General features: G+C 43.8%; 1 protein-coding gene across 3 annotated transcripts in view; it reads left to right on the top strand.

Annotated features, from left to right (window-relative positions):
* The window catches only part of abcc4 (ATP-binding cassette, sub-family C (CFTR/MRP), member 4), a 169,751-nt gene that overhangs the window by 130,549 nt on the left and 23,300 nt on the right, over positions 1–15,902 (top strand). For 2 of the 3 annotated variants that reach the window (XM_055636820.1, XM_055636819.1), the window contains 5 exons: positions 6–106; positions 5,047–5,238; positions 5,922–6,077; positions 14,002–14,091; positions 14,318–14,490. In XM_055636820.1, the coding sequence (XP_055492795.1) occupies positions 6–106; positions 5,047–5,238; positions 5,922–6,077; positions 14,002–14,091; positions 14,318–14,490 (712 nt within the window). Of the gene's footprint in view, positions 1–5; positions 107–5,046; positions 5,239–5,921; positions 6,078–14,001; positions 14,092–14,317; positions 14,491–15,902 lie in introns of those variants that run through there. The other variant, XR_008723606.1, reaches the window with a different exon arrangement.

The raw sequence follows: 15,902 nt of genomic DNA, 5'->3' as shown, positions 1-15,902 counted from the left end.
TGCAGAGCTGGATGCAGGGCAGGTTGGTTTAGCTCTATCTTATTCTATCACGCTAATGGGCATGTTCCAGTGGGGAGTACGACAAAGTACTGAAGTTGAAAACCTGGTGAGTGTTATTAAAATATTTTATGCAACAAGTGAGAAGAATCTCCCTCATTACATGACTGAGATAGTGATTCCACTTTGTCACAATCCAGGTATAAATTGCACCCGATCTGAAAATATTTTCAGTTGAGTTTCTCCTCAAATCATATGCACTACACAAAGTGGAGACCCTGTCATGAATCTTTATTTGATATATTAGAAAAAAAACGGTGCATTGATTAAAAGAGCTCATCAAAATACTAAATACTTCATCAGTGTTAATCTAGTAACTTGATTTTAAATTATGGGAATGGACTTGCAAAAATTATTCAGAACACATGCACGAGGCTTTGGAGGCCCTGTGAACGGTAATTTCAGTTCAATCCATCGCTAAATACAACTTAACTCTGCCTGTCTCGCCTGGTCATGCTCGGACTGATGACATATTTCCCGTAAATCCAGGCAGGGATAACCTGGTGGGACAGTCAGAGTTGAGCTGGGTTTAACGCTGCTTCTCTGCGCTGGCTGTGGACCTGGGGGCATCGCTCCTGTCTGACTCCCGACGTCTCTGGCCACCCTCGGAAGGGGGGGGGGGGGGCTCTCGGGTGGGGACCTCTCAAAACAGGGGGGGACACCTGGCCCCGGGATTTCCGCCTCCCCTCCTCCGCCAGCCAACAGGAAGGTGCGGGGCCGAGTGGTGCATACGCTTCATACGGCGGAAGGGGGCCTCCCTCTTCCTCCCTTCCTCCTACCCGGCTTCCCGCCCTCCTCCCGGCCTCGGCATGCAAGAAGGTTTGTTTTGAAAGCGCCGTTGGCGGAGTGGCAGGCAGCGGCCGCTAACGGGCGGGGTGCGTGAGGAGATGGAGCCGCGGTCACCGCTGCTGCTGTGCGGGGCCCGTCATTCGTTCCGACTCTCCGTCACGCCACACTTAGCATCTTTCCCACGAATTACAGCCGTCGCCGACACAAAACGTCACGTTCCTTTTCTCCAGAGATGTTGCCTGACCCGCCGAGTTACTCCAGTTTTTTTGTGTCTATCTTCGGTATAAACCAGTATCTGAGTGCCAAGCTGGGCAAAATGACTCGGCATTTCGGTTGCCCGGCGTCACTTTTGGTGGTCAGTGGCACTTGGGCAAACGCTAATTTCGAGCCCTGGATATGGATTCTGTACAGGCAGATAAGATCAATTTACCCAGGCATCTTGTTCACACAAATATTGTGGGCAAAAGGTTCTGTTCCTGTGCTGCACTGTTCTATGTTCTTCGTAAACCAAAAGTGCGGAATCTGGGAATGTATTTACGTCTACAAATAGGGGTCAAAACCTCAGAAAACGGGGTTACATGCTGAGAAGAAAATATATTTCAATCAAATGAATATTTAGCATTCACTATTTAAGGGGGTTGAATGTACTCAAAACATGGAATTGTTGATTAAACGTGATATATGAATTATCGTTAGAAACGAGTAAGGTGCTAGAAGATTAAAACGTCGCTAATGTGCCTCTACAGCCACGCCCCGACTTGCGTAAAGGGTACGTTCTGTAATCTTTTACGCAAGTCAGATTTTACACAAAACGACACAAAGTGCTGGAGAAACTTAGCGGGTCAGGCAACATCTCTGGAGATCATGGATAGGTGACGTTTCAGGTCGGAACCGTTCTTCAGACTGATTCTTTCAGACTGGAGAGTGTTCTGCAATGTGGACTTCTTGGTAGATGATCTTTGTTTTGGAGTTCTTCAGCAGTGTTTTCTTTCATATGCTTCAATTGTCTGACCTTTTTGCCTGTTCCCAATGAAAAAACATCTCAGACGTTGGGATGTTATGTTACAGTTGTACAATACATTGGTGAGGCTATACTTAGAGTATTATGTTGTGCTTTGGTCACCCTCCTATAGAAAGGATGTCTTTAAACTGGACAAAGTGCAAAGAAGATTTACTAGGAAATGACAGGACTTGAGGGCCTGAGCAATAGGGAGAGGTTGGACAGGCTAGGACTTTATTCCTTGGAGCACAGCGGGATAAGGGGTGATCTTATAGAGGTGCATAAGATTACGAGGGGAATAAATAGGTGCACAGTCTTTTACCCAGTGTTGTGAAATTAATAATCAGAGGACATAGGTTTAGGATGAGAGGGGAAACATTTAATAATAATCTAAAGGGCTACCTTTTCACACAGTGGATGTTGGGTATATGGAAGGAACTCGCAGAGGAGGTAGTTGCAGGAGGTTTATAATTTATTTATAACAACATTTATAATTCATTTGGGCATGCACATGGATTGGAAAGGTTTAGTGGAATACTAGACTAAGTGGGACCCGTTGGGTCTCTGTCACACGGGAGGCCTGGTGCCCCAACGCAACCTGTTCCCCAATACAATATTCCACCACTCACCCGTTCCCCCAATGCAACCCGTCCCCCCCAACGCAATATTGCACCACTCACGCATAGCCCCCAACTGCGCAGGCACGGCTCATTTCCCCTCTCCGCCTCCCCTCCACAATCCCTCCCTCCCTCTCTTTTCCCCTACCCTCAGTCACTTCCTCCCTCCATAACTTCTCTCCCCTCCCTACCACCCTCCTATCTCTCTATCCCCCACTCCTCACCTCCCCCTATCCCCCCCACTATCCCTCCTGACTTCCCCCACTGCCCTCCCCTCCCTCCGTGGCCACTTCCTACCACACCCGCTCCTCCCTCCTCTCCCTCTCTTCCCCCTCATTCTCCACTCGCATTACTTCCCCCTTCCTACCCCTTCCTCTCCCTTAATCCCCCCCCCACTATCTCTTCTCGCCTCCCCAGGATCTTTTCCCTCCCCTCCTCCCCTCCCCCAATCCCTCCCTCACCTCTCCTTTCCTCTACCCCCAGTCCCCCCCTTCATAAAAAGCAGCATCTGCAGTTCCTTCCTCCACAGGTAATTAACATATAACATATATAACATATAACAATTACAGCATGGAAACAGGCCATCTCGGCCCTACAAGTCCGTGCCGAACAAATTTTTTTCCCCTTAGTCCCACCTGCCTGCACTCATACCATAACCCTCCATTCCCTTCTCATCCATATGCCTATCCAATTTATTTTTAAATGACACCAATGAACCTGCCTCCACCACTTCCACTGGAAGCTCATTCCACACCGCTACCACTCTCTGAGTAAAGAAGTTCCCCCTCATATTACCCCTAAACTTCTGTCCTTTAATTCTGAAGTCATGTCCTTAATTCTGAAGAAAATCATTGTTAGCTGTGGTTTAGATCCAGTTGACTTGACGATTGGCCAATTTGCATCATGTGTGTGAGTTACTGCTCAGCCACCCTGCAACCCGACTCTCCCTCACTCTGCTCACTCCGGCTCAGCCGCCGCTCGGCCTGTCCCCACCCTGCCCCACCGCCTACTTGCCTGCCTGCTCGCTGCCACTGCCGGGCCAAGGGGAAGGTGGGAGGGATGGAGTCAGTGTTCGTCACGGTGGGCACCACGAGTTTCGATGAGCTGGTGGAGAAGATCTCCAAGAAAGCCGTGAGGGTAAGTTACTGCAATGCCAAAGGTGACGGACCCGGGGGGACGGGTAGACGGGACCGCCATTGCCGCGGAGGGCGGGCGTGGGAGACGGACGAGTGATGAGGGAGAGAGAGAGACGGGACCAGGGCATCCACTGGGCCTCCACTGAACCCCCCCCCCCCCGGGCACTGGTGGTGGTGGGGGAGACGATAGACATGTTACTGTGAGGAGGGTAGAGAAGAGTTTATGAGTGAGGCAGGACAGGCCGCCGCCGGTGGGGCAGGAAGGGGCCGCGCCATCCCGGCCGTGGCATTGACTGACCGGAGAAGAGAAGAGACCAATCTGCGTGGCGCTGACTGAAGCAATCTGCGCATGCGCGGTTTTAAGATTTTTAAACCTCGATAACTTTTACCAAATACCACCGATCGGAACTAAACTTGTTGCACTCGCAGCACCGGAGAACGGTGAGTAATCTGGCGAAAAATTGCAACGCTATCGCGTTCCGTTCTTGCTCAAATAGAAAAACCCTGCAAACCGGAAGAGCACAAGATCAGAGTTTTCGTGATAGATAGATAGACAGACAGACAGACAGACAGACAGACAGACAGACAGACAGACAGACAGACAAAACGTGGGTAGGTAGAACTACCTAAGATGAGGCACCTTGGTCTACATAGGTAAGTTTGGCAGAAGGGCCTGTTTCCATGATGAATGACTGGTTCCCACTCATCCATTAGTAAACTAGCCTCCGTCCTTGGCTGTTGGTGAAATAAGCTTGGGTATTTGAGCTCTGTATCATTTTGACAGCACAAGGGAATTCATGTATGTCGTGAATATCACCCAGTTTGTTGATCTCCTCCCCACTTTCAATCTGTCCTTTCTGTCATTAAATTATTTTTTTACTTCATGTGCCAATTGAGCTGATTTTTTTCCCTTGATGCAATTTCTAGTCAGAGAAAGCCTTGTGTTCATTTGCTACTGGTATTTGCTGGTAGCCAGGTGTCTCTTCACGGGTACTAATTATGTTAGCTTTTAGGGCACTTTGGAGGTCTGTGGAAGCTCCACACATTCTGCTGTTTGAGATTGGTCAATTACTGTGAGGTGCTAATCTGAGGAGAACCTTCTTGGCACAATCTGGCTCTACTAGTCAGTGGAAATAATAGAGCATATGTGGTTGTCATTATCATAGTCATTGGCACCTGTCAAGGCATGGGGATATTTTTGCAATCTGTTACATGGATGATGATGTTCCCTTTAGTGTCAAGAGTGCCAACACCAAACAAAGATTTTTTAAAACACAACATATTTTTTACAGTTATACAGATTAACTATGAATATAGGAGCTTATTTTATGCAAGATGGTTTATTTAAATTAACTGGCTTCAGTAGAGTCTTGTGTGAAAGAAAGTGTCAGCCAACCAGACTGCCAGATTCCTTGTGGCAATTTTAAATGTTGTCTTGTTCTTGTAGATGACATCAGTGGAAAGAATACTGGACTACACTGAACTTGAAAGCGAGGCACCATGGGAATCTTACAAGCCCCCACCAAGTGACTGGCCAACCTGCGGCACTGTGATATTTGAAGATGTCAGCTTTGGCTACAGTCCTGATTGTGAGCCTGTTCTTAAGGACCTGAACCTCACAATCAGATCAAAAGAAAAGGTAAGAAAAGTAGTTACAGTTGATCATTAATTGTTTTGAGTCGACGGTAAATATCACCAGCAATTTATCCTGGACCAGCCATATGGAAGCAATGGTCAAGAAAGCACACCGACACCTCTACTTCCTTAGAAGGGTTGGGAAGTTTAGCATGTCACCAACAACCCTCAGCAATTTCTACAGTACAATGCAGGAAGCATTTTATCAGGATGCATCACAGGAAGGTTTTGGAACAGCTTCATCCAAAGCAGCAAGAAATTGTAGAGAGTTGCGGACATAGCCCAGACCATAACTCAAACCAACATCCCTTCCATTGACTCCATCTAGACTTGACGCTGCCTCAACAAGGCCACCAGCACACTTTCCCTCACTCTGAAGCTATGCGCTCTAGTGCTTGTCATTTCCACCCAGGGAAAAAAAATCTATCTATCTAACCTCTCGTAATGTTATAACTTCTGTCAGGACACACCTCAGCCTGTTTGAAAATATAATAGTACTTTAGCAAATTGTCAATCCCCCTTTCTTACCCAGTAGTACATTTTTTAATCAATAAAATGTAATGTGACACTGAATATTTTGATTTCTAATTGACTTTTATGTGATTTTTAAAACATTTCATTTATTTGTTTCTGACTTCTATGTGCTTAATATATAATGGTGAATAATTAAAGTTGAATTCATTGCAGGTTGGGCTTGTTGGAAGAACAGGTGCTGGAAAGAGTTCACTTATCTCAGCCTTGTTTCGTCTCGCTGAACCAGAAGGGAAGATTACGATTGATGGCATTGTGACCTCAGAACTAGGATTACAAGTTCTGCGAAACAGCATGTCTATCATTCCTCAGGTACAGTATATACTGATGTAAAATACATTTACCCAGAATCATTAGCCTAATGTGGGGAGGGGCTGTGTAGTTTTGCTAGGTGACCTTAGTATTGTTAACAATGTTCAACAGCAGTGAAACAGTAATGTTTCATTACGGTAATGTTTAATTACTGTTAAACGTTGTTAATCTACACTTGGAACAATTAATGCTATCTGTAAATTTAACCAGTAGATTTACATCTAAACTAAACACTTTTACATCAAGATATCTGAAAGCACATTTTGCCAATGAATTGCTATTTGGAAGGGCAATAACAGGTACATAAGCAAACAACGTTGTCGTTGGTAATATTAGTAATATTACAAATATAGAAACAAAGGAAGTAATCTATGGTTGGTGTCAGTGGATGTGGGGGGGGGGGGGGGGACCCATCTGAGGACTATTCACGAAGGAGAAGGTCATGGAAGATAGCGAGTTTAGGGAGGGTGGCGTTGACAGCCTGGAGCAGATCAGTATTAGGAAGTGGAGGTGTAAGATAACTTGAAGCACAGCAAGGGTGGATAAACCCCCAGGGCTGGATTGAGATCTATGCCAGGATATTATGGGAAATAAGTGAGGAGATTACCAGGGCTCTGATGTAGATTTTTGCTTCTTCGTTCGCCACAGGAAAGACACCAGAACACTGGAAAATAGCTTATGTTGTTAAGTTTATTTCAAAAGGGCAATAAGAATAAGCTAGGTGACCACTGATCAGTGAGCCTCTTGAGCCTCTTGCATATGGACATATGAAAAAATATATTTCACTGTACCTGGACAATAAAGAAACCATTGAACCACTGTGATGGGTAATTATTGAAGAAAGTCTCATGGGATAGGATTTATGTACATTTGGAAAGATTTGGCCTCATGTGGGATAGCCAGCACGGTTTTGTGCTAGGGAAATTCCATCTCACTCATTTGATCGAATATTTTTGAAGAGGTGATGCTGGGATCACCTCCCCTCCCTCCTTACAACAATGTAACAAATCTCTCATTGCACTGGGAGTTCTGTCTCCCCTCCCCCACTCCAAGTCAAGTCAACTTTATTTGTCACATACACATACAAGATGTACAGTGTTTCATTTGTTACAACAATGTAAAAAATCTCTCATTGCATTGGGTGTCTTTAACAGGCAGGGCAAGTTTTAAAGTGAAACTTTTATTTTTTTAAAGTGAAAAGTTAATTTTTTAAAGTTTAAAATGTTAATAACTTGTAAAATATAATATCAATCTGAATGGAACGCAGCTGTGTTTTTTAAAAACAGAATTTTTTAATGTAAATGAGATCCCATTGTGATGTCATTGTGGGGTGGAACATTGCTGACGTGCAGTTTATGTCAATGAGATTCCATTGTGATGTCATAGCTGCTAACTGCCAGTGGAAGTTCAAGTGATTTTTCTCAAACTGGATTTTGTAAAGTTTAAGATGTGAATAACTCGTATAATATACCATCAATCTGAACAAAACTTGATACACCACACACCAGGACAATGATGAGTAAGGTGGGCCAAAAAACTAGCTCTATCATGTACCGTTTTGGAACAGTTCCGGGAACACAGCCCGCACAGACACACATACAGACAGACATAGAAACAAACAAGATGAGAGTTTTAGTAATATACTAGACTAAGTGGGACCCGTTGGGTCCCAGCATCACACGGGAGGGCTGGACACCCAACACAATATTCCACCTCTCCACCAATTCCAATATTGCTGGCCAGTGGGGGTGGCTTTCTGTTGCGCTAGTATGATTGTTGTGGGCCGAAGGTACTGGTTTCCAGAGGGCTAGTATGGAGTTTGTGGGCCAAATGGATTTTTGGGCTGACAGCACAGTCACTGAGGGCTGGCAGCTCAGTCACTGAGGCCTGGCAGTACAATCACTCGGACCTGGCAGGCTGGTGACTGAGAAACTGCCAGAAATTCTGCCCAAAACAGGTGACAGACTGTAAGAGAGAAGGGTGAAGAGGGTGGACTGAATAGATTATTGGGCTGGCAGTTCACTAACTCACACTAACTCACGGCTCGTGGGCTGGCAGTGCAGTCACTCACGCCTGGTACGCTGGCAGTTCACTCAGTCACCCCACATACCTTCAACCCCCCCCCCCCCCTCCCACTCTGCTCCTTGCCATTCCCCTCACACCCACACATTCAGTGCATCTCCAAACAACCTCCCCCCCATGCACTCTTCCACAGAGCAGCCATTCCTGCCTATTAGGTTCTACTAACTACTACTTGTGGGCGGAATGGATTTTTGGGCTGGCAGCTCAGTCACTGAGGGCTAGCAGCTCAGTCACTGAGGCCTGCACTGCCGGGTGGGGGGGGGGCATCAAAATGCTTAGTATTGCTGAAGACATCTGGAAGAGTTCTGTCCACAACTTCAAAGCGTTCTCTCCTAATCATTGGACATTCATCCCAAACAATGACTTTCACTTGCCTCGTGAAATGTGCCGTCTTAGAGTTCTTCTCGATGTTGCACAATGTATCCTCGGCCACTTGGATGGGTATCTTGAATCGAGAATGTGTAGTTCTTCCACCAGGCAGAAATGTAGCTGCTATCCTAGAGGATACTACAGCAATAGCCACATCGCCTTGACCTCTAACATTTCCTGACATGATGTTGAAAAAGCAGCCTAAAGACAATTTCAGTTGTTAATGAACACATATATATTCACACACTCACACACATATGCACACACACTCACACACATATTGACACACACACACATATTCACTCCCACATTTATTAAGACACACGTACACACACACATATTCACACACATACACACGCACACATATTCACACACACACACACACACACATATACATACACACACACACACACACACACACACACACACACACACACACACACACACACACACACACACACACACACATTCACACAAACACACACACACACACACACAAACTCAATGACACACACATTCACACAAAGACCCACACACACATAGACTCATACACACACACACACACGGACTCACTCACTCACACACATGCGCACACAGACTCAATCACACACACATACAGACTCATCCCCCACCTCAAGACACTGCCCTATGGGTGGTAAATGTCGTGCAGCCAAGGGCAGCCCCAGGCGGGGGTTGTCATGAACTGATGAGAAGGGGGTGGGGTGCCCTCATGCAGGGGATGTGGACGGCTTCAGTAGGGGGTGCATCCTATAGCCAGGCGGAGGGCAGCGTCTTGAGGTGGGGGATGTCAGTGGAGGAGGGGGGCAGTGAGCGATTTACTCATGCATATTCACACACATATAATCATGCACACACACACATGTACACACACATACATATACACACGCGCACATATTCACACACACACATATATATATTCACATGCACTCACACACATATACACACACACATATACATACACACACACATATTCACACACACACACACATATTCACACACACACACACACACACATTCACACACACACACACACACACACATTCACACACACACATTCACACACATATTCACACACACACACACACACACATATATATTCACACACACACACATATAGGGAGGTTTCACGGCAGTCGGGTCACGCTACACCAAATGGATTACACGCGATGTACTGCTGCTAGGCACTTACCATTGTTTCCAACTCCATCTTCCAGGGAGATGATTAGCAAACATTGGCCGTTTGCTCACTGCATTTCATCAACACTAAAGCATTATTTGTGTTTTTTCTTGATTCCTTTGGCAACTAAAAAGTTTCAGAAGTAATAAATCTGGCTGTATTTTTTTTTATTTTTTATAAATCGCCCATGGTTCTCAAGTAGGTTTTTACGTACAAAATGAAAAAGCATCTGAAGAAAAATTTACAGCCAGATTTATCACTTCTGAGAATTTTTAGATACCGAAGGAATCAAGAAAAAACACGAATAATGCCTTACTGTTGATGAAATGCAGTGAGCAAACGCGATAATTCCGATATTTTCAATTACGATATCTGCACAGCCAATGTTTACCAAGCACTTTAGCTGCTGTTGTCCCTTCAATTCTCACTTCTCTTTACTTTCATTTCATTTCACGTTTGGAATTCTAATGTTGGGTACATGTCTCTCACACTTACCCCAACTTCCACAATTTTTTTCAGAGCACAAATTCAACATTTTGGCGGTTTTTAACAGATAGGAAAGTACGCGCTTCTTGCATTAATAACATATACTGGAAGTGATGGATGTCTTCCAGATGGATTGAGCAGCTCCGTGCGTCAAGTCCTATGACCTTGTGACCTTACGTGCAACCCCCTATTCACACACACACATATATTCACACACATATATATTCACACACACATTCATATATATTCAATCAATCAATCAATCAATCAATCAATCAACCTTTATTGTCATCTTGCAAGCAACAGTTGTACAGTGCAAAATGAAAAGACGTTTCCCAGGGAATACCGGAGCATCGCACATGAAATTTAAAACATTTCACACATAATAACACTAAAAACAATCCAGTCCCTGATGGAACAGTATAAATAGTTAAAAGCAGGTAAAACACCAACGTTAAAATACAGTAAAACCAATCATAAGAATGTCCGGGGCAGCTGATTTGAGTGGCCAGTGCCAGTTATTAAAGTGTCCATGCCAAGCCGCAGAATCAAGTGACTGTGAGTACAGAATGACTGTTTAGCAGCCTTACAGCCTGTGGCAGGAAGCTGTTTAGCAGTCTTGTAGTGCGGGCTTTGATGCTGTGATATATCTTGCCTGATGGCAGGAGATCCAGGTGTATGTGGAGGGGGGTGCAGTTTGTCCTTAGCAATTCTTTGAGCTTTTTTCAGACAGCGGCTCTGGAACAGTTCTTGTACCGTTCTTGTACAATCTTGTACAGTTCTTGTACAATCACACACATATTCATATATATTCACACACACACACACACACATTCATATATGCACACATATATATATATTCACACACATATACACACATATATATGCACACATATATATAGTCACACACATATATCCACGCACACACACACATATATATTCACACACATATATTCACACACACACATATATATTCACACACACATATATTCACACACACACATATTCACACACACACATATTCGCACACACTCACACATATTCGCACGCACACACACACACACACACATATATATATTCACACACACACACACACATATATATATTCACACACACACACACACACACACACAACACTAAAATACACTGCAAAACTAATATTCAAATCCTGCTGTAGAGTCTTTTGCTGAAACAAAATGCTGCTTTTAAATAACGTCCAACAAACACAGACTTACCATAGAGAAAGCAGCCGAATATTTGAACGAATCTTCAAATCCTGTTGTAGTCTGTGGCTGAAACACAATGCTGCAACACAATGCAGCTTTTGCTGAAACACAATGCAGCTTTTGCTGCAACAAACACACAAACATTTACCAGTTCTGTAGAATTATTCAACACCTCGTGCACTCCGTCTTCAGCAGGCAGCGCCATCTTACCTCCGACCGGAAATTACGTCATCGCCGCCATCTTGCCTCCGACCGGAAATGACGTCATCGCCGCCATCTTGCAATCGCCGGAAATCACAAAATGAGCGCCAATTTTAAATTTAAATCACAAAATGAGCGCCAATTTTAAATTTAAACACAGTTCTGGTCCAAATAAAAAGCTTTATTCCGCCTGAAAACGTTGCAACAAATGCATTTCAATTTACATAAACATTTCAAAGATAATACAGGCATCATGCTTTAGTCACCTGAAAACGGGTGCAACCATTTTAAAACCCAAGAGAAACAAATTTGCAAACGCTTTATAAAAATAACAAATGCTTTTATTTTCAATACACATTTCAAAGACAATATAGATAGACAAATTTGCAAATGCATTTTATTTTCAATACACATTTCAAAGACAATATAGATAGACAAATATACAAATGCATTTCATGTTCAATACACATTTCAAAGACAATATAGATAGACAAATTTACAAACTCTTTCCAACAAAATGCCAAGAAACTTCAGACCATGGTGAATGGTGAACAACATACATATCACTTGGCTGAAAAAGCATATGCAGGGGACTCACCTTGGAGTAGAGCTGCAGCTCAGAGAGCCGTAACACTTCGTGGTCCGGAAGAAAGTGAGTGAAGCAGGATACTTCCGGGTTTTATAGTCCCTCCCTCCCCCTGCTGTCAGCCGCCAGAGAGAATGGGGAATGTTGTAAAAACATTAATATCTCGGTCATATTTCATCGAAAAATCCTCGGCACACATGTGGCAGAGGGGGGCTCTGAGCGAGGTGGCCACAAATGACGGCCGTAGGTGGCGGCGTTCTATCGGAAATCGCAGCACCGATCGCCAAAAGCGGTCAAGAACAGAGTTTTAGTAATATAGATAGATGGGCCAAACGCGGCTAGGCAAGGCAACTTTGTTGTCATGTGCAACCTGGGCCGAAGGGCCTGTTTCCGTGCTCTATGACTCAATGACAAAGAGCTGCAATAACTCAACGGCCCAGGCAACTTCGCTGGAGAATATGGATAGAGAATGTTTTGGGTCGAGCCCCTGTTTCAATGGTTCAATGGTACTTTATTGTCACGTGTGCACTGAACAGTGAAATTATTTTGCATTGATCTCACATGCACGAGGTGTCATGTTTTGATGCCATTTACAAAACGTCCAAAGTCCAGTCCACGCGCTCAATGTACTGGAGCGGATCCTGATCCAGGTAAGCCCCAGGCTGCTGCAAGACCTCCTCCGTCGCCCTCAACCAGTTTGGCCCAGGAACCGACCACTCTTTCCTCGCCCAACCACTTTTGTGTCCTGGGGCCACCTCCTGCAGCCGACCTTGAAGGCGCTGGAGGCAATACCCTGCTCCATCTCCTACCAGACAAATCCTTGTGTCTGATTTTGCCAGCTTCTCCCTCCTCCTCGACTCTACAGTCTTCGGGGTCAAGCTCAGCGGATTCCAACCTTTTCCCCCTGCAGGCAGCGGCCCACCAGGTCTTTCTTCATGGTGGCGAGCCAGGCTTGCTGCCATGCATGGTTGTGGATGGCCGGTTGGGGTTACCTCTTCCCGCTCCGCGGCGCATCCCGGGAACCTTCAGTGAGTCTGAAGAAGTGTCCCGACCTGAAACATCACTTTTTCAGTTTCTCCAGTGATGCTGCCCAGTTGAGTTGCTCCAGCACTTTGTATCTTTTTTGTAAACTATCATCTTCAGTTCCTTGTATCTACATAAACAATAAGAACTATTTAGATGGCTCTTTCAATGGTGCAAGGTGCATATCATAAAGGAACATAGAAACATGGATTTGCATCTCCCAAACTATCCACAAGGTTGAGCCTGGATGCCTTCTCAGCAACAGGTTAGAATATGTTAGATAATCAAATTACAGTACTCCCGTATGTGTACCACCAAGCAGACCTGAAAGACAATTTCCTGATACTTCATTTTTGTATAGATTGTGGAGTGATGATTTCCATCCTGTACCAGGTGGAAAAAATAGAAATGAAAATATAACACCTCTCTTACATCTATAACTTTAACATTAATGAATAAGTTTAACTGAAATCCCTTATAACTGCAGAATTAAGTTTAAAATACTTAAAATGATACACAAAGTAGCAGATATATGAATTAATCGAAAGGGTCTGATATCACAGGTTGCATTTTTTAGTTTCATTGGCTGTCACCCTTCCTGCCTGTGGAAATGTACAAAATGGGATTAGTTTAATTGGGCACAATGTGGATTCAATGAGCTGATGCGCCTGTTTCCGGGTGTGTGACACATGACAAATATTCAGCTTAATGTATTCAAAGAAAGTACAGAAATATAACCTTTTTTGTTATTAGGATCCTGTTCTATTCACTGGCACTATGAGAAAGAATATAGATCCTTTTGACGAACATACTGATGAAGCACTGTGGAATGCATTGGAAGAGGTAAGAGTTTGAATGGAAAACCAGAAATTGCTTTTGAACCTCAATGCTAATCTAAATAAAAACATTTTGAATAAAAATCCCCCTTCTCCAGTATTGAAGACTTTGAGTGACCAAATGTGACAACACTTTTCAACTTTAGACAGCTGTGGAAAGGATGAAACTATCTTCTTTAAATTAGTGTAAAACGCAAGTTTCTTTACGTTTCTATGCATGATTCACTTCATAGGTGCAGCTAAAGGAGGTAGTCGAAGAATTGCCACATAAGTTAATGGCAGAACTAGCTGAAGCCGGTTCCAATTTTAGCGTTGGACAAAGACAATTAGTGTGTCTTGCCCGAGCAGTGCTCAGAAAAAGTAAAATACTTATCATCGACGAAGCAACAGCAAATGTGGATGCTAGGTAATTATGTGTTCTTTCATTGCAATAACTTAATAAGTGATCAGACATTGATATTGTGCCATCCCTGGAATTGCTGCAATGATACTATATATCAACATTGTCTTCAAACTAGGCATGATAGTCATTTACTTTCTAATTTAAATCATGGCCATATGTTTAAAAGTCCTTGTATTGTCATTCAAATTGGATAATGCCATCCAGATGACATTATTTTAAATTATAGCTAACATACAGCATGAAAATAAGCCCTTCAGTCCACACCACCCACTAACCAACCATTTGCACTAATCCTACATAAGTGATAGGAGTAGAATTAGACCATTCGGCCCATCAAGTCTACTGTACCATTCAATCATGGCTGATCTATCTCCCTCCTAGCCCCATTCTCCAACCTTCTCCCCATAACCTCTGACATCTGTACTAATCAAAAATCTATCTCTGCCTTAAAAATATCCACTGACGTCCTCCAAAGCCTTCTGTGGCAAAGAATTCCACAAATTCACCACCCTCTGACTAAATAAATCTCCTGATTTCCTTCCTAAAGAACGTCTTTTAATTCTGAGGCTATGACGTCTAGTCCTAGTCTCTCCCACTAGTGGAAACATCCTTTCCACCTCCACTTTATCCAAGCCTTTCACTCTTCTGCATGTTTCAATGAGGTCCCCACTCATTCTTCTAATCTCCAGTGAGTACACGCCCAGTAGTTGAGGTTAGTTATCTAAAATTGGAGAATTCAATGTTCCTACCGATGCAAGGGATTTCATTTTGTCTACAATGTCTGCGCTGAACATAATGCCTTATATCTGCCTTAACCACTACCCCCAGCAGCACATTGTATCGCATACATCTTCAGTGTAACAAAAAATTTGCCCCGCACAACCCTTATAAACTTTGCCCTCTCATCTTAATAAATTCATAAATTATAGGAATAGAATTAGGCCATTCTGCCCATCAAGTCGGCTCTGCCGTTCAATCAGTGGCTAATCTATTTTACCTTATCAATCCCATTCTCTGGCTTCTCCTCATAACCCCTAACACCCTTACTAATAAAGAATCTGTCAATCTCCGCCTTAAAATATATATCTTGATGGCCACAGTCGTCTGTGGCAGTGAATTCCACAGATTCCCTACCCTTTGACGAAAGAAATTGAGGAATTTATTTTCTCATCTCCTTTCTAATGGTACGTCCTTTTATTCTGAGACAATGGCCTCTGATCCTAAACTCTCCCACTAGTGGAAACATCCCCTCCACATCCACTGTATCCAGCTCTTTCACTATCCGGTAAGATTCAATGAGGTTGGCGTCCCCCCTCCTATCATCAGTCTTAGACCTCATCTTAAAGCAATTCCGTCGAGTATTTGATTTTTTTTTTCCATCCTGGAAAAGAGGTCCTGACTTATTACCCTATCTA

Source organism: Leucoraja erinacea, chromosome 6, assembly GCF_028641065.1.
Source record: "Leucoraja erinacea ecotype New England chromosome 6, Leri_hhj_1, whole genome shotgun sequence".
Taxonomy (NCBI): Eukaryota; Metazoa; Chordata; class Chondrichthyes; order Rajiformes; family Rajidae; genus Leucoraja; species Leucoraja erinaceus.
Note: the sequence above shows the minus strand (reverse complement) of the source record. Positions and strands in the feature narration are given on the sequence as shown.